This window comes from Canis lupus, chromosome 11 (genome assembly GCF_003254725.2).
Source record: "Canis lupus dingo isolate Sandy chromosome 11, ASM325472v2, whole genome shotgun sequence".
NCBI lineage: Eukaryota > Metazoa > Chordata > Mammalia > Carnivora > Canidae > Canis > Canis lupus.
Window position 1 is genome coordinate 22,348,780 of NC_064253.1, and position 26,013 is coordinate 22,374,792.

At 38.2% G+C, this 26,013-nt stretch overlaps 1 protein-coding gene and 1 pseudogene across 4 annotated transcripts in view; both read left to right on the forward strand.

Annotated features, from left to right (window-relative positions):
• Nucleotides 1-374: 374 nt before the first annotated feature.
• Nucleotides 375-26,013, forward strand: part of CATSPER3 (cation channel sperm associated 3) — a 35,705-nt gene continuing 10,066 nt past the window's right edge. The window contains exons 1-2 of one of the 4 annotated variants that reach the window (XM_025432460.3): nt 375-4,885; nt 6,867-7,020. In XM_025432460.3, the coding sequence (XP_025288245.1) occupies nt 4,782-4,885; nt 6,867-7,020 (258 nt within the window). In that variant the 5' untranslated portion in view covers nt 375-4,781. Of the gene's footprint in view, nt 5,006-6,866; nt 7,021-26,013 lie in introns of all 4 variants that reach the window. The other 3 variants (XM_049091797.1, XM_025432457.3, XM_049091796.1) reach the window with 3 other exon arrangements.
• Nucleotides 7,240-7,414, forward strand: LOC112650622 (U2 spliceosomal RNA; annotated as a pseudogene).

A 26,013-nucleotide genomic window follows, 5' to 3' on the forward strand; every position in this document is an offset into this window, starting at 1 on the left:
TAGAAGCTACTGAGCTTTTATACAGGATTGAACTCTGTTTATTCTGTGTGTCATAGATAGGAGAAAAAATGGAATGCAAAGTTGTCTATTTAATGAATACCCAGCATTTGCTTCAATGTGGATGAAACTGGAGGGTATTATGCTGAATGAAGTAAGTCAGTCGGAGGAGGACAAACATTATATGGTTTTATTCATTCGGGGAATATAAAAAATAGTGAAAGGGATTAAAGGGAAAAGGAGAGAAAATGAATGGAAAATATCAGAGAGGGAGACAGAACATGAGACTCCTAACTCTAGGAAACGAACAAGGGGTAGTGGAAGGGGAGGTGGGTGGGGGGATGGGGTGACTGGGTGATGGGCACTGAGGGGGGCACTTGATGGGATGAGCACTGGGTGTTATGCTATTTGTTGGCAAATAGAACCCCAATAAAAAAAAAAGTTGTCTATTTAAAAATTACAGTTACAGTGTTCTTTGAAGGAACTCATGAATGTACTTATTATTTTTTAACAATTTTATTTATCAGAAAGAGGAAGAGGGAGACAGAGAATCTGAAGCAGACTCCGCACTGAGTGCGGAACCTGATGTGGGGTTTGATCTCCCAACTGCAAGATCATGACCTGAGCTGGAATCAAGAGTCTGACACACTCAGCCAACTGAGTCACCCAGGCACCCTAGGAATGTACTTATTTTTTTAATGTATTTTAATTTTTTAAAAATTTATTTATTTGAATGAGAGAGAGAGCATGAGATGGAGTGAGGGGCAGAGAGAGAAAGAGAAGCAGGCTCCCACTGAGCAGGGAGCCCGATGCGGGACTCATGACCTGAGCCAAAGGCATATGCTTAACCAACTGAGCCACCTAGGCGCCTATGGAATATACTTATTAATAAGATTAGAATGTAGATTAAAATAATATATATATCTGCCCAAGGAGGTTGTGTTAATCCCTTGAAGCATTGTGGTAGCAGGATTTAATAGGGATCATCTTTGTAACCCACCTTGTTTCAGAGACCAGAAAAATCTGTATGTTATAACAAGTAAACCTTCCCCTCCCTACCCAACCTTGGCGTTAGTCCGAGAAACCATATGGAAACAGGACAAGGAGGCTGAGCTCTCTGAAGCTGGTTCTTGATTGAGTCTGTTGGCTTGGGGGAGACAGTACCACTCTCAGGTACTGTCAGTGATAAACTGACAGTACCTGAGAGAAGAGAGACAAAAGACACCCAGGTTCTTTAGCTGTTGGGAGATCCAGGTTTATTGCCTCTTAGAAATTTACTTTAGAGGAAAAAGCATAACTTTTTTTTTTTAAGATCTTATTTTTTAAGTAATCTCTATCCTCAACTTGGAGCTTGAACTCACAACTCTGAGACCAAAAGTCACATGCTCTTCCACCTGAGCCAGCCAGGTACCACCCTGTATTGTGTTTTTATAAACTCTTTCCTATATTATAGATTTTGGAACTTTTGTAAATTTTATTACCAAAGATTTTTAGCTCAGTTAGTTTTTTCACATGAATTTTTAAAACATGAACAAGTTTAAGCATATTTAAAAATAAATGAGGGGATCTCTGGGTGGCTCAGTGCTTTAGCGCCTGCCTTTGGCCCAGGGCATGATCCTGGAGTCCTGGGATTGAGTCCCGCATCGGGCTCCCGGCATGGAGCCTGCTTCTCCCTCCTCCTGTGTCTCTGCCTCTCTCTCTCTCTATGTCTATCATGAATAAATAAATAAAAATCTTAAAAGAAAATAGAATGAATAGTACATCGAACCCTTGTGCACTGAGATTTAACAGTTACCAAGATTTTATACCAGTTACTTCATAGAATTCTTCATTTTTCTTTGCTAAAGCATTTAAAAGCTTTAAAATAGCTTTAAAATGTAAAAATCCCTAATAGCATGTCATTTTGCCCTTATATCCTTCAGTAAATATCTCTAGATAATACAGTCATTTTCCTGTATAAACCATAATGCCATTATTACACCTAATAAAATAAACCATGATTCTTTGGTATCACTTAACACCCAGGCAAAATCAGATTTCCCTGAAGGTCAGGAATGCCTTTGGACAGTAATTTTGATCTAATCATGAAATTCACCTATCACATTCGGTCTCTGTCATTTCAATCTACAATGAGCAAGCTCCCCCCTTTGCTCCCTTTTCCGCATGTCATTGACTTACTGTAAAAATGGGATCATTTGTTGTTGTCCTGTGGAGTATCTGACTTTCTGAATTTGTTTGCTCCTTTTGGTGTCCTTTGACTTGTTTCACTGTACCCTGAATGGAAACTTTTCCCCTTATCTTGAATGTAGGCGTGAGAGGCTCACCTTGTTGGCTGTTAACCTATACCACACATTAGCACGATGGAGAGAGCAGGATAGGGCTTGTGACTGCAGTGGTGAAGACCCGAGAGTGCATCTACTAATTAGCAGCTCCAAGAAGGTTTGATGTAAGGTCCTTGTTAAGGGTTGTTGCATCTTTTGGAACTCACAGACTTTAGAGAATCAGCGATCCCATAGTAAAAGGCTGTGGAAGTACTCACTAGGGTAAATGGCAATAGAACGAATCTCCAGACTGTTCAAGTAACTGACATTTCAGCTCAGAAGACACTTGTCAAAGTTGGAGACTCCTGGGTTCCCTTCTATTCCACATCCTTGTGCGATGGCAGTGTTTTTTCTGATGCAGTAAGCTTCCGATTTCCCTCCATTTTCTTTGTAAATGATCTCTGGCGTAGAGAGGAGTTACAAAGACATGAACTATGACCCCTTGTATGACCTCCACAGGTAACAAAACAGGTGGCGGGATGTTTGACAGTTCCCTTTTCTAAACTGAAGTTAATGTTATGAAAATAATGGTTACTTTCTGGCATCGATAGGAGTTAGGAAATCTTTGGATAAACAGAATAAGGATGGTTCTTTATGTTTTTGCTCTAGAGAAAGCAGCAGTGTGTATATTGTGTTTGGACACAAACCTGACTCCCATTAATGTCCTGCAGGACTAGTTTAATTATGCAACAGTCTATATGCTTTCTCATCCAGTGTTCAAAAAGACACTGGTTAAACTCTATCACTTTAAATTTTGTGGAATTCCCTGCAAAACACCAAGAGCTGGAATAGGGTTTGGTTATAAAATGTGAGCTTTTTGTTTCATTGCCAGTTCTTGAGACAAGTAAAGGAATGACACTTGGCCCCGGGACTTGAGCCACCAAGCTGCCATGCCTGCGTGCTTGACTGCTGACTTCCCTAGCTGTGTGTGGCTGGGGTGGTGATGCAGAAGTCAGGCACGATGTGAGTTGCTGCTGGAAGGACAGAAGAGATAGATGGCCCTTTGGCTTCTTGTCCAGGGTATCTGTTGTGCCCACCTCTTCATGAGAAAATATGGATGATTTCACTTGGCCCTGGAGAAGCTTTTCACTTCTGATTCTACTCACCAGCTGAAGTTCCATTCCCAGACTAGATATCTTCCTCAGTGACTTCAGAGACCACATTCAATTGTGCTTAGCTGTGCTGATGTATACTAACAACAATTGGACTTTGCGCTTCCAGCTGGCCATCTTTTCTCACCCCTCCAAGCATCTTGAAAGAATTCTTTATATTCTTAATCTCCTCTCAATTTCTCTCCGAAAGTGTGCTTTTGATGCTTAAAGAGGGAAGGTATGGAAGTATACCATTGGGGTTCCTGGAGATGGACTCCCACCATGCTCACTCAGGTGCTTGAGTGAGCATAAGGACCCCTGATGTCATTCATTTGTATATTCATACAGCATACATGTACCAAGGGCCTTCTCTGTGTCCCAACTTGAATAGGCATATTGATGTATGGGGCAGGTGGAAACAGACTCAGGTGGAGTACTGAGTCAGGCTTTTTCCCAGCAGCTGCTTCAGAGGGCTGTTGTGGGGATGTTGGGCATTAGCTAAGAAGGCCTTAGGGGGCATATGACCCCCTAAGGAGGCAGTAGGAGGTATAGGAGGAGCTGAATAAATATGTTATTTCCCAGTTCAGTATATTGGTTGTTGACAAGAGTATTTTCCTACCAAGAATAGTTATATACACTTGTTTCAGAATGCCTGGGACTACAGAGATATTGTGGTGATCATTTGCTTGTTCTATGGTTCAAGAAGTTATGTTTTTACGACTATGATCAATTTAGCCACTGAAGATTTAATACAACAAAGGGTTACCCAGATTGCTCTGTCTAGATTTGCAGGAGATTAAAAGAAGGAAAGCAAGGAGAATATACTGATCCCAAGAATTGAACAGAGCAGAAACACTATTGCTTCTGTACTTAAAATATATCTGACCCACAGGCTCATGAGCTCCTACGCTCTATCTAGGCGAGTCATATGTGCACATTACATGCCGCCCGCCCCATAACCTAGTGCTGGGCATGACTAACCTCTGTTCCTTTCCTCCCACTTCTTGTGTTCTAGCCCCAGATCCATAGAAATCTTTTCTGTCCATCCTGCTGTTTCCAGTCCTGTGCCCTGGATGTATGCTCTTAGCTCTTAGAGCCCCCAGAGAACTTTGCTCTTCCCTTTTATATGACCCTTAATTTACTCTAACACATCATTAAGAGGATGTGGATGGTAGAGATCAGCCAGGGAGTATTTGACTCTGTGGGCCTCCAGGCTAGTAAGGTACTAGAATGTTCAAGAATGACCTCATAAACAAAGCGTTCCCTTCCTGGGCTTTGCTCTCTGGCTTCTTAGAATCTGGATGCCAAGGAAATCCCTAAGCAGAGATTTTTTTGTTAGATAATCAAGGAATAAAAATTAGAAATTTGGAAAATGTCTCAACAGTTTCATTACCAGAATGATACAACAAGAGTCATTTCCAGCTCACTGTTGGATAATCCATCACTGGTGTTCTGTGCAAGATTCGGGAAATTTCAGTAAATATTCTTTATTTCTATTGTTTGTTTAAGAAATGTGCAGATGGCAGCTTAGGGGAGCAGGCTGCCAGTGTTCTCTTAGCTTCTTCACAAACATACTCTTCCGCTGCCTAAAACGAGGTATGTGCCCTTGAGGACTGGCCTTCTGTGACTGGTAAGGTTGGTGAAGGCTCAGCCAGACATTTTGCTTCTTTGGCTTTAATACCATGACTGGCTAGTTAAGTCAGCTTCAGTCACTCTCTCATTTGACCCATATACTGCATTTGACTCAGTTTAGTCCTTTTTATCTTTTTGTCCTTCTTACTTTCCTTTTATTAGCTACTAGGTTAGAAAATTTGAAGGTTTTTTTGGAGGTATTAGACCTCAAATCAGACAAAATTATACATCCTGTTTTTATAGATTATAAAAGTATATACATTCTGTATTTATTTACTTTTAGGAGAGTGTGTTAATTTGTTGCATATAGTGGGGAAGTAATACATGATTTTGAGAAAAATTGGAAAGCACAGGTAAATATTAATAACCAAAAAAAAAAGTATTACCTGTAAGCTCACCATCCACAGGCAGGCACTATCAACATTTTGGTGTGTTTCCTTCTCAGTTTTTTCTACTTGTTTTTGCACAGTTGAGATAATATTGAGTAGAGAATTGTGTATCTTGTTTTGTTTTTATCCGTTGCCACCCAGTGGATCATAAACATCTTTTTAAACCATAGAAAGTGCATAGGCATATTTTAGTATTTATATAATATTCCATGAGATGGATATGCCATAATGTACTTAACCAGTCTTTTTTGTTAGACTTTTAAAGTGTTTCCAAGTTCTCACTACTTAAATAATGGTGGGATGAACATGTTTGGCCAAAGCCACTTTATTCCAGATTGCATTCTCTTGGGATAGGTTCCTTGGATCAAAGGATACAAACAGTACTAAGGCTTTTCAGAAGAGTTGGCCAATTTACATGCCCCCAGGCAGTTTATGAGACTGCCTCATCACAGTAACTACTCCCAGCATTAGATACTATTATGTTTAAGTCTTTGCTAATTTCTTTTTTTTTTTTAAGATTTTATTTATTTATTCATGAGAGACAGAGAGAGAGAGAGAGGCAGGCAGAGACACAGGCAGAGGGAGAAGAAGGCTCCATGCAGGGAGCCCAGAGTGGGACTCCATCCCGGGTCTCCAGGATCACGCCCTGGGCCGAAGGTGGCGCTGAACCGCTGAGCCACTCAGGGAGCCCCAAGTCTTTGCTAATTTCATAAGCAAAAACAATCATTGTACCTAATTTGCATTTCCCTGGTTAGTAATGCTACTAAACATTTTGGGGGAAGTTCATTACCATTTGTATTTATTTCATGAATTGACTGTGTGTTTGCCCATTTTTTTCTTAGGGTGTCCAGTTTTTTAATCATTGATTTGTGAGCACTTGTATGGGTGATGATTTGATTATTACCAGTTTTTCCTACTAGACTGACAATATTTAGTTTTGTTCACCTTGTATCCACAGTGCCTGCTGTCTGCTGCCTTGCTTGGCATTTGTAATCACTCAGTAAAAATTTGTTGAATGAGTAAATGAAGATAATGCTTTGTTTTGCTTAAGAAGAATTGGTAACCTCTCCCCCGCACCACCCCAGAGGTCCAAAGAAAAGGAACTAAGTAACTAAGTGGGAACAGATCAACTCAGGAGTCATCATACATATTTTATTGGTCATTCAATTAGCATTGTGTTACAATTTAAAAATGCATTTATTTAAGTAATCTCTGTACTCAGTGTGGGGCTCAAACTCATGACCCGGAGATCAAGAGTCACTTGCTCTACTGACTGAACCCGCCAGGTGCCCTGCATTGTGTTGCAATTTAAAAATATATTTAAATTTATATTGACAGAGGGGATAAAGCAGACCCTAGTCTCTGCAAATGTGTGTAATGTTTGGGATCTAGTTTTATTGTAAGATAATCACACCTCTTATTCAACTTTTTGACAGGAGGAAAGATACCCAATGTCAGGCATTTGTGAAGAGAGTCATAATGAGTCGTCTCTTTAAGATAATGATGATTAGCATCGTCTCACTGAATGCCTTTTTTGTAGTCTTGTGGACTGATTATAACACAAAATACAACTTGTTCAGACTTTTTGAGGTAAGCAGACAAAATGGGTTAACTTTCTTCTGTTTCATCCTTTTTATTGGTGAAAACATTAAAAAAATTTTAAGACATTTCGTTCAAGAAAATTTTCCATAGAAAAAATTCTCAAGGACTTGAAAAATATAGTCTAAAATCTAGGAACATGATAGCAATAGTAGCAGTGATGACATGGTTTTTCAGTCTCTGAATTTCCTCTTAAAAAAAAAAAAAAGCATCACTTCTCGGCCTTTTGGCTAAGATCAAGTGTAGTAAAAAAAAAAAAAAAAAAAAAAAAGCAACTTGGAGGGTCTCTGGATGGCTCAGTGGGTTAAGCATCCAATTTTTGGTTTTGGCTCAGGTCATGATATCAGGGTTGTGACACTGAGCCCTGTGTCAGGCTCCACACTCAGCAGTCAGTGTGAGATATTATATACATATATCTTTTAAAAAAATGAGCAACTTGGGAGCAAAACCAAAAACCCATGGGCAGCATCGAAATCAAAACTAGTCAAAAAAATATCCTTACTCTGAGCCACAGCTGCACAGTATGAGTCTCTGAGAGGAAGCAGAGGACATTAAAAAAAATAGTAATTGGAAAATATGGGCTGATATGAGAACAGCATTTTTTATTAACATATACTGTATTATTAGTTTTTTTTTTTTTAAAGATTTTGTTTACTTATTCATGAGAGACAGAGAGAGAGAGAGAGAGGCAGAGACACAGGCAGAGGGAGAAGCAGGCTCCATGCAGGGAGCCCGATGTGGGACTCGATCTTGGGACTCCAGGATCACACCCTGAGCCAAAGGCAGATGCTCAACCGCTGAGCCACCCAGGTGTCCCTATACTGTATTATTAGTATATAATGTAGAACTTAAGTAATCTTAAATTACTTAATTTAAGGTAGAATTTAGTGATTCCTCAGTTGCATATAACACTCAGTGCTACTTATATCATGCCCTCCTTAATGATGTCCATCTCCCAATTACCCTTTCCCCCAATCCATCTCCCCTCCAACCACCCTCAGTTTGTTTCCTATGATTAAGAGTCTCTTATGGTTTATTTCCCTCCCTGTTTTTGTCTTATTTGTCCTTCCCTTGCCCTATGTTCATCTGTTTTGTTTCTTAAATTCCACAAATGAGTGAAATTGTACAGTATTTGTCTTTCACTGACTTATTTCACTTACCATGATACCCTCTAGTTCCGTCTACATTGTTGCAAATGGAAAGCTTTCATTCTTTTTGATGGTTGAGTAATATTCCAGTGTGTGTGTGTGTGTGTGTGTGTGTGTGTGTGTGTATACACATCTCATCTTCTTATCCATTCATCTATTGATGTACAGCATTTGATATTGGGAAGAGTGTTGTTCAGTCCAGTACTGGGTTAGTACAAGAGGTTCATAGTAATTTCTGAAGGGCCTAGAACAGTCTAAACCTTGTGAACTTTGAAGACTGACCAGTTAGGGCTCCCTTCAGGGACACACCCCCTGCTCTCCACCCACTTAGGAGAAATAGTGGGAGTGGAATAAAAATTGAGCAGGGTAGAGACCCAGAGCTGAAGGAAGAGAAGGCCCAGATAAAATTGGAGGAGGGGAATGGAACAAAGAAACCTTAAAAATCAAGCTAGCACATCTTAAAACACACCACCAAAACAGATGAGTTATGTGAAGTTAGAGCCATAGCATCTAAAAGTTCAGGAAAACTAATGTCATATAAAAAAAGTATACTAGAAAGAGATTGAGGTAAAATCCCATACAGAATTATGAAACGAGAAAAGAGAATGAAGTACAGAATAATATCCATGTAGATAGTAGAAGCCCACCACAAAGACATGTCCAAAAAACAGATAAAAACTGTAGCATGTTATTTCAAAACAAGGTAAATTTTCAAGATCATGAGACAAGGGGTGCCTGGTTGGCTCAGTTAAGTGTCTGCCTTTCAGGTCAGTTGATGATCTCAGAGTCCTGGGATTGAGCTCCCTGCTTGGTGGGGAGTCTGTTTCTCCCTCTCCCTTGGCCTCTCCCTCTGCTTGTGCTTGCTCTCTCTGTCAAATAAATAAATAAAATCTTTTTAAAAAGAAGGAAAGAAAATGATATGAGATAGGAAAGAACAGAGGTGAGGTAACAAAACTCAGGAAAGAATTAGAAATAAAAGTCACTTCAAAAATGAAGATGAAACTAAGAGTGAGTAAACATAATGGGTAAGCTTAGAAGTATTGGATTAATGGAGATTTTTAAAAAAGATTTATTTATTTATTTATTTATTTATTTATTTATTTATTCATGAGAGAGAGAGAGAGAGAGAGAGAGAGTTAGAGACACAGGCAGAGGGAGAAGCAGGCTCCATGCCAGGAACCCAACGCGGGACTCGATCCCGGGACTCTAGGATTGCGCCCTGGGCCAAAGGCTGGCGCTAAACCGCTGAGCCACCCAGGGATCCCCAATGGGGGAGATTTTTAAAACTCAATCAGAAATGAAGAAATAAAAAGGATTCAAGAGAAAATGATGAATATGGAAAATGAGGGAAGGGGCACCTGGCTGGCTCCCCAGTTAGTGGAGCATGCAGCTCTTAATCTTGGGGTTGTGAGTTTGACCCCCCATGTTGGGTTTAGATTACTTTAAAGTTAAAAAAGAAAAAGAAAAAAAGATTAAAAAGACAAAGAAAATGGGGGGAAGAAAAGATCCAACATAAGGATAATAAGAGTCGCTGAATTTGAAACAAAAAGTAAAGGGATGGAGCAAACAAATCTATAAGAAATGCTACCTGAAATAAAAGAATTGAAATTCTTTATTGAAAGAGCACGTGTTGCACCCCTGAGTATATGGATTTAGAACAACAAACACCAAGACATTCTAGTAAAAAATTGGATGGAGGAAATTGTGAGCATCTGGGCAAAGGGGCTGATAAGGAAAGGGAAAGTATTGGCAGGCTTTGCCGTGATAATGCTGTATGGTAAAAGAAAATAGTAACGTGTTTAAGATACTTAAGGGAAGAAAGTGTAAACCAAGAATTCTAGATCCATTATAATTGACTTTCAGATCACGCACACACACAGAAACTGTCAATAATCATGAAAACACTTGGGTGATAGTGTTCCCTTAAGCCCTTACTTCGGAATCTGGCAAAGAATAAGTTGCATCCAACCAAGATGACTAGAGACACATCAACATTAGGATGGGTGGTGAATGCTGATTACAATTATTGGTAGAACTAATCATAATTGTGGGTTAACAAGAAGAAAGCATATAATGAATCTATCCCATGACAGTGAAGATATAGTGTGACTCAAAACTGGAGGAGAATGGGGAGAGTTTTTTTTTTTTTTTAATTTATTTATGATAGTTACAGAGAGAGAGAGAGGCAGAGACACAGGCAGAGGGAGAAGCAGGCTCCATGCACCGGGAGCCCGATGTGGGATTCGATCCCGGGTCTCCAGGATCGCGCCCTGGGCCAAAGGCAGGCGCCAAACCGCTGCGCCACCCAGGGATCCCAGAATGGGGAGAGTTAAAGCAAAACAAATTTTAAACCATTTTTAGAAGTCAATTTAGTGGCGACACTAGTAGTAGTGCCATTTTGAAACTGTTGAGTCTATAATATGGAATAAAGCAGGTGGGTAAATATGTGGCAGTTTAGTTCTATTATCTTCAGTACTCTTGAGAACTAGGATACTCATGGAAGAAAGGACAAACAGATAAAGATAACTAAAAACTTTCTTTTGACATTTAAGTTGGAAATGTCAGGATAAATTACTAAAGTATTTTATCCTTAACCATGAAAAACCGAGAACATTGCCACTCAGTAATTATGCATCTTTAGTGCTCATAATGTGATGTTGAAATGCTGTTTCTCTAAGGGATTCTTAGAGAAATGATTGACTGCCAGTCAAGGCAAAATATATACCAGATGTATCAGGAATATCTTGTCATACACATAACAAGGAAGCTATCAAAGATTATGGGAGTCCTATCAAAAGGACTTAGGAGACTACTTGAAGAGACTCCAACTTGCAAAAGATGGGACACTTTGAGCTTCAAAAAGGATAATAATTACAATGGATTGAAACTCATCAAACAATCCATAAGTTTATAATGAAACCAGAAAACTAATGTTGCTTTTGGAGAGTAAAAAAAGAACTAATCCTTTATTTAAAAAACTATTAAATTAAGATAAAGAATCAACCATTACTGACCTTACACGAACCATATTACTGAGTGACCATATAATCAGTAAGGAAAACTCTATAGAAGTATCCCAATTAATAAATGAAAAAATGGTAGAATTAAAATATCACTATTTTCAACCCCTGGTGAAGTAATGAATCTAGGCAATGAGTATGAGTGGCTGCTACCATATGTCATAAAAGGAGAGACAAGCAGACATATGCCTGCTATGAAAGAACAGAGCCTAAAATTTTGCCAAAGAGATGAAGCATGAATCTGATCTTGCCTTTGGATCCAACTACCTACTTCTGGGAAATAGAGGACAGAGGAGCATACTGAGCTGCACTATGAGTGTGTAGTCAGCAAAATCCAGACTGGAAATTCTACCAGTCAAACTGCTTGGATTCATCAACAAGTAAACTGAAAGGAAAAAAGGAATGGAAGACTTAAAAGACTTAACAAATTTTTTAAAATTTTAAAGGAGAAGACTAAAGTATTAGTTCCAGGGATCTACAGGGGTACCTATCTATAGAGAAATGCAAGAGAGTGATTACTATGAAAATCAGGATAGTGGTCACTTTGGGGGAAAGGAAGGAAGTTGTAATTGGAATGGGGCACATGGAAGGACTTTTGGGATGGCTGGTGAACAAAGTTGCTTTCCTTGACCTAGGTGATAGTTACCGGGGTATTGGTCTTGTAACAGTCTATTAAGCTATATATTTGTTTATTTGGTTCTATATGTATGTTTTATTGTAAAATAAAATGGTTAAAAATATACTCTGTCTTTATTTATGGTAAATAACAAATTTCTTTCTTGGTGGTAAAAATGGCCTGCATCAACATAATGTGGGGTCAGAAATCATGGAGGTGATGGAATACCCTAATCAACACCTGAAATGTGAGGATCAATGTTCATTTGGTACTTCTGTGAGCTTGTTGGTATGGCAGTGCATCCACACCAGTATTCTATAGTGTTTGGTAATGGACTGTAGAACATCATGTTAGGTATAGGATTTGATAGGAGTCAGGGAAAAAGCTGAGTTGAGGAATCTGAATCTTTGATTGCCTTACAGAGGCCATATGGGTCACAAAACATACATCCTGTAGGGCCCTGGTTTGCAAGCCTCAGGGATGTTCTGTGCTGTGGAAGGGATGCAGACAGATTTCAGTGTTATACGAATTGAGGTTTTTGGCAAGTTACTTAATCTCGAAATTGTTCAGCATCAACATTTGTAAAGCACTGTTATTAATACACACAGGATGGCTGTGAGGTCATTGGAAATAACATGCATGAAAAACCTTGATTAGCTATGAAACTCTGAGAAATTATTACTATTTTGGAAGATCTCAATGAAGGCATCAGGAAAGTTCTGAGAAGACCCCGATCTCTCACCTTTGGAAAATCTTGAGACTCTGCAAGCAGAAAATGAAGGCTGAGACAGAGATGTAAACTGCTAGAACATTAAATATATGCCCCAACACTCAGAGCCTCATAGAAAAGGCTCAGAGACTTAGTGGGTCCTGACATTTATAGAAACATCTATCCATTTATTAGCAGGCCATTAAGTTAGCTGTGGAGACTTTGTTCACGTATGATAAAGAATACAGACTTCACAGAAGTACTTCTGGAAAGTCCCTTTAAAAGGGGGGGCACCTGGGTGGCTTAGTTGATTGAACATCTGCCTTTGGCATGGGTCATGACCTCAGGGATCATGACCTGGGTCATGGGATTGAGCCCTGCATCAGGCTCCCTGCTTGGTGGGGAGCCTGCTTTTCTCTTTCCCTCTACTCTTCCTCATGTTTTTTTTTTTTTCTCTCTCTCTCAAATAAATAAAATCTTAAAAAAAAAAAGGAATGGCAACAGTAAAATTCTAAGGAGAGGGCAGCTTCTAATTTCCAGGGTTCCAATTTTCTATAATTTAAAATGTCCACTTTCCAAGAACAACAAAATCATGAAACATGCAAAGAAACCGGAATGTATGGCCTCCACACAAGTAAATAAAAGTACACTCAGTAGAAGCTGTCTCCAAGGAAGCCCATCTCTTGGGCTTACTTAAGCAAAGATTTTTTAAATTAGCTATTGTAAATATGTTCAGAGGACTAAAGAAAAATCATATCTAAAGAACTAAAAGAAAGTATGAGAGGAATGTCTCATCAAATAGAGAATATAGAGAAATTATTAAAAAGAGCCAAATAGAAATTCCTTAGTTGAGAAGTGCAATAATTGAAAATTTCACTAGAGGAATTTAATAGTAGATTTGAGCTAGTAGAGGAAGAAATTGAAAAACAGAAAGATTGATTAATTGAGATTCTCCAGTGTGAGGAACAGAAAGAAAAAATGAAGGAATGAAAATGAGCAGAGACCTGTGGAACACCATCAAATATGGTATCCCAGAAGGAGAGGAGAGAAAGGACAGAAAAAATACAAAGAAACAATGGCCCCAAATTCCCCAAATTTGATGAAAAAACAATCTGCACATCCAAAAATATTAGTAAACTCTAAGATTCAGAAATTCATCTAGACACATCATGAACAAACTGTTGTAAGTCAAAGAATTTGAGAGTACCTGTGGAGAAGTGATTCATCACATACAAAGTATCCTCAATAAAATTAATGCTTATTTATCCCAAGAAACTACAGTGGCCAGAAGGCAGTGGAGTGTTGTTTTCAAAGTATTGAAATAAAAAGACTGTCAACCAAGAATTCTACATCCAGAAAACCCATCCTTCAAAAATGAAGGAGTGATATTGGTGAAAATGGTAGAGTAGGTAGCTCTAAGGGGTCCATCTACCCCCAAAAAAATACCTGAAAAGAGGCAATAACTGTCAGAATTCTGAAAAATCGTCAAAGTTTTATAGCAAATGAGTAAACTGTGAATCAAGAAAGAGTCAACTTTTATTTACTTTAAAATTTTATTTTAAGAAAATATTTATTTTAGAGAGAAAGTATGAGTGCTGGGGGAAGAGGCAGAGGGAGAAGGAGAGAGAATCCTAAGCAGACTCCCTGCTGAGCTTGGAGCATGACCCAGGGCTTGTTGCAGGGCTTGATCTCATGACTGAGATCATGAGCTCAACTAAAACCAAGAGTTGGACACTTAACCAACTACATCACCCAGGCGCCCCAAGAAAGAGTCAACCTTTAAAAGTGAAGAAAACTTTGCAACATTTTTATATGTCCCTGACCCACTCCCTTTTTCAGCATGGTGATAGTCCTAAAGATGGCAGCTTGAGTTCTCAGTGAGGGACTCTGGTCTCCTTGGGTCCAGAAGCAGTAGAGCAGACTTTGTTCTTAAAGAATTGTATTGTCTACTTTATCCCTTCCTTCTTTCCTTCCTTCCTTCCTTCCTTCCTTCCTTCCTTCCTTCCTTCCTTCTCTTGTTCCTTCTTTCCTCCCTCCTTTTCTTCTTTTCACTTGAAGCATTTAAGAAAATCTCTCTTTAAACACTAGCTAAAGGAAGAGACTTCAAATACCACATATGACAAAGAATACAGTTTTTAAAATATTTTATCTTTAAGTAATCTCTGTACTTAATGTGGGGCTTTGAATTCACAACCCTGAGATCAAGTCATATTCTCTACTGGCTGAGCCAGCCAGGCACCCTGCAAAGAATACAATTTTACAAAAACAACTACTACTCAGAAAAAGTAACAGACTCTGAGGAAAGGGAAGAATATGATTTTTAGAGTTACTACATTGTAGGGACACCTGGGTGGCTCAGTCAGTTGGGCATCTGCCTCTGGCTCCGTTCATGACCTTAGGATTCTGGGATGGAGATCTCTGTTAAGCAAGGAGTCTGCTTCTCTCTTTCCCTCTGCTTCTGCTCATTCTCTCTCTCTCTCTAATAATTAAAATCTTAGTTACTACCTTATATTTAAAATGTCTAGTTCAAAAAAATTAAGTGTGCAAATAAACAAATAGGTATGGCTTTTATACAGGAGAAATGAATAGAAACTGTCCCTGAGAAAGCATAGACATTGGAATTGCTAGACAAAGACTTTAATAAGTCCACTGTGTAAAATATGCTCTGGGAGCTAAAAGAAACCTTGGGCAAAGAGCTAAATAACCAGAAAAAGTGTCTCAAGAAAGAGAATGTCAATAAAGAGATAGAAATTAGAACCAAACAGAACCAAACAAATTCTGGAGCTGAAAAGTACAATAACAGAAAAATTCACTGGAGAGTTCAAGAGCAGACTTGAGTAGGTAGAAGAAATAATCAGTGAACTTGAAGACAAATCTATTGAGCTTAGTCTGAGGAACAGAAAGAATAAAGAATGAAGATAAATGAACTACAACAAAAAAAGTACAAAAAAAAAGAAAGATAAATGAACAGTTTAAGAGACCTGTGGGACACAATCAAGCATATCAACATATACATATTGGAAGTTCCAGAAAGAGAGGTGAGAGAGGGAAAGAGGCAGAAAGAATATTTAACAAAAATGGTAGCTAGAAATTTCCCAAATTTGGTAAAGGATATATGCATCCAAGAATCTGTAAACTCCAAGGACAAACATAAAGAGATCCACACTGAGACACATAATTGAGCTGTCAAAAACCAAAGACAAAGAGAATCTTAGGATCTTGAACTCTCAAGAGAGAAGCAATTTGTCACATATAAGGTATTATCTATAAGATTAGCAGCTGGTTTCTCAGAAACTGTGGAGGACAGAAAAAAGTGACAGAACATATTTCAAGCACTGGGAGAAAAATATTGTTGACCAAGAATTCTATATCCAGCAAAACTGTCTTTCAAAAAATGAAGGAGAGGGGTACCTGGGTGGCTCAGTTAGCATCTGACTTTTGATTTCAGCTCAGATCTTGATCTTAGGGTCATGAGTTCAAGCCCTGCATTGGGCTTCACATCCAGCATGAAGCCTACTTAAGAGAGAGAGAGAGAGAGAGAGAGAGAGAGAGAGAAAATAAGACATTTCCAGATATGCAAAAGCTGAGAGAGTTTGCTGGTAGAAGCTCTACACAAAATGCTAAAGGTAGTCTTTTAGGTGGAAATGAAGTTAGACAGTAACTGGGTTGCCCGGGTGGCTCAGTGGATGAGTGTCTGCCTTTGGCTCAGGTTGTGATCCCAGGGTCCTGGGATTGAGTCCCACATTGAGCTTCCCACAGGGAGCCTGCTTCTCCCTCTGCCTCCCTCTCCCTATGCCTTTCTCTCTGTCTCTCATGAATAAATAAATAAAATCTTCAAAAAGAAGGTTAAAAAAGAAAAGAAACTAGACAGTAACTTGAAGCCACTTATAGAAGTAATTACATAGGTAAATATAAAAGGTCAGTATTATATTTTTAATTTGTAACTATATATGTGTGTGTGTATGTGTATGTGTGTGCATACACACACTATGTGTATATATGGTTTAAAATAAAAATGCATAAAACAATAATTATAGTTAATGGGTGTATAATGTATAAAGATGTGTTTTGTGACAACAAAACGTGAAAGGGGGAGATGAAATTCTAAGGAAATAATTGTTATATACTATTGAAGCTAAGGTTGTATTAAAAATGGATTGTTAGAAGTTTAAGAGCTTAAATGTAATCATGAAAGTAACCACCAAGAAAAGAACTAAAAAATATATAGAAGAAGAAAAGAGAAAGGAATCCAAGTGGTACACTACAAAAGAATCAAGCATGAAAATGAGTTGTAATAGAGAAATTGAGGTACAAAAGAGATGTGACACATATAAAAAATTATAAAATGCCAGAGGTATTTCTTCTTTATCAGTAATTATTTTAGGGGAGTCCCGGTGGCTTAGCGGCTTGGTGCTGTCTTCAGCCCGGGGCATGATCCTGGAGACCTGGGATCAAGTCCCATGTCAGGCTCCCTGTATGGAGCCTGCTTCTCCCTTTGCCTGTGTCTGTCTGTCTGTCTGTCTGTCTCTCTCTGTGTTTCTCATAAATAAATAAAATCTTAAAAAATAGAATGGAGAAAATTATTCCATGCAAGTAGAAATGAAAAGAGAGCTCAGATGGGTTTAAAATATCAGCCAAAATAGACATTAAGGGAAAAATTGTTACAAGAGACAAGGATATTGTATTTTGACAAAAGGGTCAATTCACTAAGAAAATACAATGATTTTTCTCAAATGCAGATGGAGCGTTCTCCAGGATAGACCATATGTTAGGCCATAGACAAGGTGTAATAAATTTAAAAATATGAAATCATACAAAGTATTTTTTCTGACAAAAATGGAATGAGGGATCCCTGGGTGGCGCAGCGGTTTAGCGCCTGCCTTTGGCCCGGGGCGCGATCCTGGAGACCCGGGATCGAATCCCACGTCAGGCTCCCGGTGCATGGAGCCTGCTTCTCCCTCTGCCTGTGTCTCTGCCTCTCTCTCTCTCTCACTGTGTGCCTATCATAAATAAATAAAAATTAAAAAAAATGTTTAAAAAAAATGGAATGAAACTGGAAATCAGTAATAGCAGGAAAACTGGAAGAATGTTCAAATATATGGAAATAAACTTAAATAACCAGTAGGTCAAAGAAAAAAATCACAAGGGAGGTTAGAAAGTAAGGTAAATGAAAATGAGCACACAGCATAACACATAAGGATTATAGTCAATAATATTGTAATAACTTTGATGACACATATACCTACCCTTACTATGGTGAGCATTGCATAATGTATGTGTCAAATCACTGTTGTACACCTGAAACTAATATAAAATTGTATTTCAATATACTTCAATTAAAAAAAACAAACTTATGCAGCAAAAGCAGTGCTCAGAGGGAAATACATACCTGTAGATGCCTGCATTAGGAAAGAAAAATTATTATTTATTTATGATAGTCACAGAGAGAGAGAGAGGCAGAGACACAGGCAGAGGGAGAAGCAGGCTCCATGCACAGGGAGCCTGAGGTGGGATTCAATCCCGGGTCTCCAGGATCGCGCCCTGGGCCAAAGGCAGCCACTAAACTGCTGCGCCACCCAGGGATCCCAGATTGTACCTTAGTAACCTAACTTTATACCTTAAGGAACTAGAAAAAGAAGGGCAAACCAAACTGAAAGCTAGCAGAAAGAAGGAAATAAAAAATTTTAGAGTGAGATAAACATATAGAGAAGAGATAAAACCAAAATTTCCTTTTTTTTTTTTAAAGATTGACAAAATTGACAGTATTAGCTAAATTGGCTAAAGAAAAGGGAAGACTCTAATTACTAATAATAGAAATGAAAGTTGGGACTTTACTACTGACCTTATAGGAAAAAAGGGTTAGAGAAGAATAAACAATTGGATGCCAACAAATTAGACAACCTAGATGAAATGGACAAATTACAAGAAACATACTAACCGCAAAACTGACTCAAGAGAAAAATAGAAGACTGACATGTTGGATCAGACTTATATTAAGTAAAGAGGCTACATTACTAATCAAAAACCTCCTAACAAAGGAATACCCACATTCATATGGATGTGCAAAGAGCCCTGAAGAGCCAAAACAATATTACTGAATACGAAGTACGGAGTTGGAGGACTTGTACTTTCTGACTTCAAAACTTTAGACTACAGAGATATAATAAAAAACAGTGTGGTATTGGCATAAGGATAAACATAGACCTATGGAATACAATTGAAATTCTGGAGATAAAACCAAATTAAGTAGGCTAATTGATTTTCGACAAGAATGCCAAGACTGTTTAGTTGGGGCAAGAACCTTTGGGCAGCCCAGGTGGCTCAAGCGATTTAGTGCCGCCTTCAGTCCAGGGCCTGATCCTGGAGACCCTGGATTGAGTCCCACATCGAGCTCCCGGCATGGAGCCTGCTTCTTCCTCTGCCTGTGTCTCTCCCTCCCTGTCTCTCTTTCTCTCTGTGTGTGTCTCTCATGAATAAATAAATAAAATCTTTAAAAAAAATAGTCTCTTCGTCAGGTTCTAGGACAGCCTGCTATCCACATTCAAAGAATAAAGTCGGACCCCTACCTCACACCGTATTAAAAAATTAACTGTATAAAAGCTAGAATTCTTAGAAGAAAACATAGAGGTAAATGTTTATGGCCTTGAATCTGACAATAGATTCTTAGAGATGATACCAAAAGCATAGGCCACAAAAGGAAAAGTAGATAAATTAGACTTCATTAAATAAAAACATTTGTGAGTCTAAGAGCACTATCAAGAGAGTGAGAAGATAAGCCACAGAAAGGGAGAAAGTATTTGCATATCCTGAATCTGATAAAGGGTTAACATGCAGACTATATAAATAACTCCCACAACTTGACAGTAATAACAATAACAACATATGAGCAACCCAATTACAAAATGCCCAAAGGAGATGAGCACTGAGTGTTATGCTATATGTTGGTAAATTCAATTTAAATTTTAAAAAATGCCCAAAGGGCTTGAATAGTCATTTCTTCAAAGAAGATAGTAAATGACCAATAAGCACATTAAAAGATGTTCAGAATCACTAGTCATCCCTTTAGAATGGGAGATGCAAATCAAAACCACAATTAGATACAACTTCACACCCTAATTATTACAACTATTATGAAAACAAAAACTGCAAAATGGAAAAGAACAAGTGTTAGTGATGTAGACAAGAAGAAATTAGGACATTTGTGCATTGCTGGTGGGAATGTTAAATCATGTAAAAGCTCTAGAGAACATCTTCTCAAAAAGTTAAACATAGAATTGCCGTATGATCCAGCAATTCCACTTCTAAGTGTATATTCAAAAGAATTGGAAACAAACTCAGATACTTGTACACCAGTGTTTATAGCACCATTGTTCACAGTAGCCAAAAGGTGGAAGCAAGTCATGTGGACACATGAATTGCCACATGACACATGATTGACAAATGAATAGATAAAGAAAATGTGGTCTATATGTAAAATGGAATATTATTCAGCTTTTATAAAGAATGAAATTGTGATACATGCATGCTACAATGTGGATGAACCTCGAACACATTATGCCAAGTGAAATAAACCAGGTATAAAATGGCAAATATTGTGTGGTTTCACTATAAGTGAAAGTATTAAAGTACCTAAAACAGGAAAATTAACACAGACATAAAGAATGGAGTTATCTGGGGGCTGGGGAAGAGGGGAATGTGAAGGTACTGCTTATTGGGTAGAGAGCTTCTGCTTGAGAAAATGAAATAGTTCTGGAAATGGATGGTAGTGATGGTTGTACCATATTGTGAATGCACTACTTCCACTGAACTGATTGTACACCTACAAATGGGTAAATGTGTACTTATCATGTTATATATATATATTTTTTTTACCCTAATCAAAAACAAAGGTTATGAGTACTCAAAAGTTAAACCCCCCTTACGAATTTTACTTTTTAAAATGATGAATTTTATGGTACAAGAATTATACCTCAATTTAAAAAATTAATGAGCTGACCTTTTGGAAAAGAGCAACCGAATAAAATCAAAAAGAAGGAAAAAGGAAGGAAAAATAGAAGAAAAGAAGGAAAGTAGAAAAAAGGAAATAATAAAGATAAGAGCAAAAATTAATGAAATAGAAAGCAAAGGGGCAGCCCGGGTGGCTCAGCGGTTTAGTGCCGCCTTCAGCCTAGGGCGTGTGTGATCCTGGAGACCCGGGAGTGAGTCTCACATCAGGCTCCGCCCGCATGCAGCCTGCTTCTCCCTCTACCTGTCTCTGCCTCTCTATCTCTCTCTCTGCGTCTCGTGAATAAGTAATAAATCTTTTTTTAAGGAAAGCAAAGATTCAATAGTATTAATAAAGCCAAAGTTCGATCTTAGAAAACGATGATAAAATAGCTTTCTTCATGAGACAATCAAGACAAATGACAGCCCTGAATCATGTTAGGATTTTTTTTTTTTTTTAGATTTTTTATTCGTTTGAGAGAGAGCAAGAGTATAAGCAGAGGGGAGGGTCAGAGGGAGAGGGAGAAGCACAGTCTCTGCTGAGCAGGGAACCTGATGTGGGGCTTGATCCCAGGACCCCGAGGATCATGACCTGACCTGAAGGCAGATGGCTGATCAACTGAGCCATGCAGTCGCCCCTAGGCTTGCGTTTTATTTTTTATTTTTATTTATTTATTTATTTATTTATTTTTTATATTTATTTATTTATTTATTTATTTATTTATTTATTTAAAAAATTATTTAAGTTCAGTTTGCCAACAAATAGTATAACCCCCAGTGCTCATCCCATCACGTGCCCTCCTTAGTGCTCGTCACCCAGTTTCCCCACGCCCCCTTTCCTCCTCCCCTTCTGTAATCCTTATTTGTTTCCCAGAGTTAGGAGTCTCATAATTTGTCTTCCTCTCTAATTTTTCCCACTCAATTCCCCTCCTTTCCCTTAAAAGCCCTTTCACTATTTCTTATATTCCACACATGAGTGAAACCATATAATTGTCTTTCTCTGATCGACTTATTTCACTCAGCATATCTTCATGTAAGTATTTATTTTATTTCAAAAATATTTTATTTATTCATGAGAGACACAGAGACAGGCAGAGGGAGAAGCAGGCTTCCTGCGGAGAGTCTGATGCAGGGCTTGATTCCAGGACCCTGGGATCATGATCTGAGCCAAAGGCAGGCGCTCAACCACTGAGCCACCCATGTACCCTCATGTTAGCTAGCTTGTTTGCTTGCTTGCTTGCTTATGTATGTATGTATGTATGTATGTATGTATGTTAGCATTTTAAAATTAAAATAACAGATACAGTAGATGTCAGAAATCTAATAATTTTGCCAATAAAATTTGAAAACCTAGCTGAGATAAGATAATTTTCTAGAAAAAAATTGACAAAACTGACTTTCAACAAAAAAGCAAAAAACTGAGCTAATTTTTATATGTCCTTATATTTCTTTTAATGGGTATAAAGTGTTGAATTAGTTGCTAAAACTTTATCCCCAAAACCTACAAACTAACCTGTACTAGATGGTTTTACATTCGTGGAAGATATAATTTCAAACATAAAATGCTTGCAAGTGATCAGATAAATGAGTATACCTGCCCTGCCCACATATAGTTCATCTTGTAAGGCTGACATAATCTTCATGCCAAAACTAGACAAGGACAGTATGAGAAAGAAAATCACACCCAATTACATGAACATTAACACAAAAATCCCATGGGGATCTGTGGGTGGCTCAGCTGTTTGGTACCTGCCTTTGGCTCAGGCTGTGATCCTGGAGTCCCGGGATCAAGTCCCACATCAGGATCCCTACATGGAGCCTGCTTCTCCCTCTGCCTGTGTCTCTGACCCTCTCTCTCTCTCTCTCTTTCTCTCTCTCTCTCTCTCATGATTAAATAAAGAAAATCTTAAAAAAAATTTAAAAAAATACAAAATCCCAAACAGAACATTAGGAAACTGAATTAGAAAATGAATGAAAAAGAGTATATGTTATTGCCAGGTTTGTTTTTTTCAGGAATGCAAGTATTAGAAAAATCTACATATTTTATTAACCAGCTTAAAATATTAGAGGAGAAAAAAAGATAATTTCAAAAGATGAAGAAAAAAGTTTATCATGAATATCCTTTAAGATAAAAACTTAGCAAACTAGGAATAGAAAGGGCTTATTTTTAACCCAATTAAGGGTACTTTGTAAAACTTGGATCAAAATTCACACTCAGTGGTGAAACTTTAGCAGTATTCTCTTTTAAGGATTAGAAAAATACTGTCATTTTTGCATAGAACTCTCAAAAGAATCTGAAAAAAATTGTTAGTAAAGTTAATACTAAGTCCAATAAGTTTGCTGGATATATGATTAATAAATAAAATTAATTACATTTAGTATATTAACTGTAAAACAGCACTTCAAATAGCAAGATATGCAAAGTATTTAGACAAAAGATGTAATAAAATCTAATAGATCTAATAAAAGATTTGTGAATTTTTAAAAAAGATTTTATTTATTTGAGAGAGAGTGAGCAGGAGCATGAGTAGTGGGGGAAGAGCAGAGGGAGAAGCAGGCTCCCCACTGAGCAGGGAGGCCAGCCTGGAGCTCTATCCCAGAACCCTGAGATCATGACCCGAGCACCTGAGTGGCTCAGGAACTGGCTGAGCTACTCAGGTGCCCCTAGATTTATGTGATCCTTAAGGAGAAAACAATATTCAAATATATAAAGGTCATTAAAGAAGACAAAGAAATGTAAAGATCTATCAGACCATGGATAGAAAAGCTCAATTTCTTAGAGATGCAATCTCCCCAAATTAATCTGTAAAATCAGTGCAATTCCAATAAGAAATAAAGGCAGTGTGTTTTTCATGGGTTGCCAAAAGCTGATGCTAAAATTTAGAGAAACAAAGAGAATCTCTCTGTCTGTGTCTATAATAAATAAATAAATAAATAAATAAATAAATAAATAAATAAATAAATCAATCTTTAAAAAAGGCGGGGGAAAAAAACAAAGCGGCGGGGGGGATCCCTGGGTGGCTCAGTGGTTTAGCGCCTGCCTTTGGCCCAGGGCGCGATCCTGGAGTCCTGGGATTGAGTCCCGCGTCAGGCTCCCGGCATGGAGCCTGCTTCTCCCTCCTCCTGTGTCTCTGCCTCTGTCTCTCTCTCTCTATCATAAATAAATAAATAAATAAATAAATAAATAAATAAATAAGTAAGTAAGTAAGTAAATAAATAAATCTATCTTTAAAAAAAAGAATTAAAGAGAAAAAGCAAATAAGATGACTTTGAAAGTTAAAAGGGGGAGAAAAGGGTAGACTTAACCAGATAAAATTTTGTGTAGAGCTTTAGTAATGAAGGCAAGAGTGATGACGTAGTAGACAAAGAAGCCAGTGCAATAGGTAAGAGTGCTGGGAAATAGATCCTGGCCCATACAGAGACCTGGTACCTGTCAGGGGGCGCTGTAGGTGAGGGGCAAAAGGGTACCTACTGCTAGAAACAGTACTAGGACCATAGGGTGTGTGTGTGGGGAAAGCATGTAACTGGATCTCTGCCTCACAGCGTACACAACAGGGTTAAAGACCCAATGTGAAAAGTGACACTTCAGAATGTTTAGAATAGAATATTTATAATAATCTCAGGAGGGGAAGTTTTCCTTTTTTTTTTTCTTACAGATTTTTTTAAATTATTTTTATTCATGAGAGACAGAGAGAGAGGCAGAGAAAGAAGAAGAGGAAGAGGAAGAGGAAGAGGAAGAAGCAGGCTTCTTGCTGAGTCCCCTGATGTGGGACTCAATCCCAGGACCCTGGAATCACACCCTGAGCCAAAGGCAGCCGCTCAATCACTGAGCCCCCAGGTGCCCCAGGAAGCTTTTTTAAAGCTTGTATTATAATATATATATAGTATATAATACAAAATATATGTCATGAAAAAACAGTTTGGTTCTTTTGATTCCATTAAGATTTTAAATTTTTGTTTATCAAAAGATCATTGAAAAGGTGAAAACATAAGTCAGTGTAGGAGAAGATATTTTCAGTACATATAACGGGTAAAGAATCAGGATTCAGAATATCTGAAAAAGTGATCATTTGGTAGGCCAATAAGAAAAAACCGAAAACAGTCCAGCAGGCAATTTGGCAAAAGATAAGAAACAGGTGGTTTACAATTTAAACATATAAAGAGACATCCAACGTCATTAATTAGAGAAATGACAAATATTCATCAGTCTGACAAAAATGAAGAAGCTCAGCCCTGGGAAGCGTTGGTTAGCAGGGAAGACAGTGGGAACATTGCTGGTATTAAATTGGTACAATAGCTTCAGAAAATACATCTCACTATCCAGTGAAGTTGCAGTTACTCATATCCTACAACTTGCTAATTCTACCCCGAGGTATATAACTGAGAGAAGCTTTATACACAGATATGATAAAACATACAAGAATTTACTCACTCTTTTTGTACTCTTAGGTTGTTTGCAATAGTAAAAATTACCAACAAGCCAAATATCACCCAGTGGGTAACGGGTTAAATAAATTACAGTATTTTCATGAGTGGTGTTGCTACATAGTAGTAGAACTATAAACTACATTTACACATACCAACATAGATGAATCTCGTAGTTTTATTTATTTTAAAAAAGATTTATCCATTTTGGAGAGACAGAGCACACATGTGTGCATGTGCATGCTGGTGGGAGGAGGGACAGAAGGAGAGGGAGACCCTCCGGCAGACTCCCCGCCAAGCACAGAACCCAATGGGCATGGGGCTCAATCTCATGACCCTGAGAACATGAGCTGAAATCAAGAGTTGGATGCTTAACTGACTGAGCCACCCAGGCGCCTGAATGTAATTTTAAATGAAAAACAAAACAAAACAAAACAAAACACAAATTGCCAAAGAATACTTCAGGGTCTATGCTGTTTCCATAATGTATAAAAAATGCAAAAAAAATGCCATGTACTTTTGGGGTACCTTTGTGGTAAGAGTATAAAATACATGAGCATGACCTGCTGCCGACTTACAGTAGGGTTACTTTTGTGAGAGGGAAGGGACTTGGTCAGTGGAGACTACCTACAATGGTAATAATATTTTATTTCTTAAAGCTGGGTGGTAGTATATGGTTCATTATATTATTCTTTATACCTTTTTGTGTATCTTAAATATTACATAGTCATTAAAAAATAGAAAGGTATGTAAATGGTTGCCAAGTAGAGGGCCACAGACACAAGTATGCAGGACAAATAAAAACACCAGCTGGGGATCCCTGGGTGGCGCAGCGGTTTGGTGCCTGCCTTTGGCCCAGGGCGCGATCCTGGAGACCCGGGATCGAATCCCACGTCGGGCTCCCGGTGCATGGAGCCTGCTTCTCCCTCTGCCTGTGTCTCTGCCTCTCTCTCTGTGTGTGTGACTATCATAAGTAAATAAAAATTAAAAAAAAAAAAAAACACCAGCTGCCTTCATGTTATCTAAGTGGGTAGCTATGGCTTGAGTTACATTTTCCAGTGGTAGTGTCTGACATGTATTGAA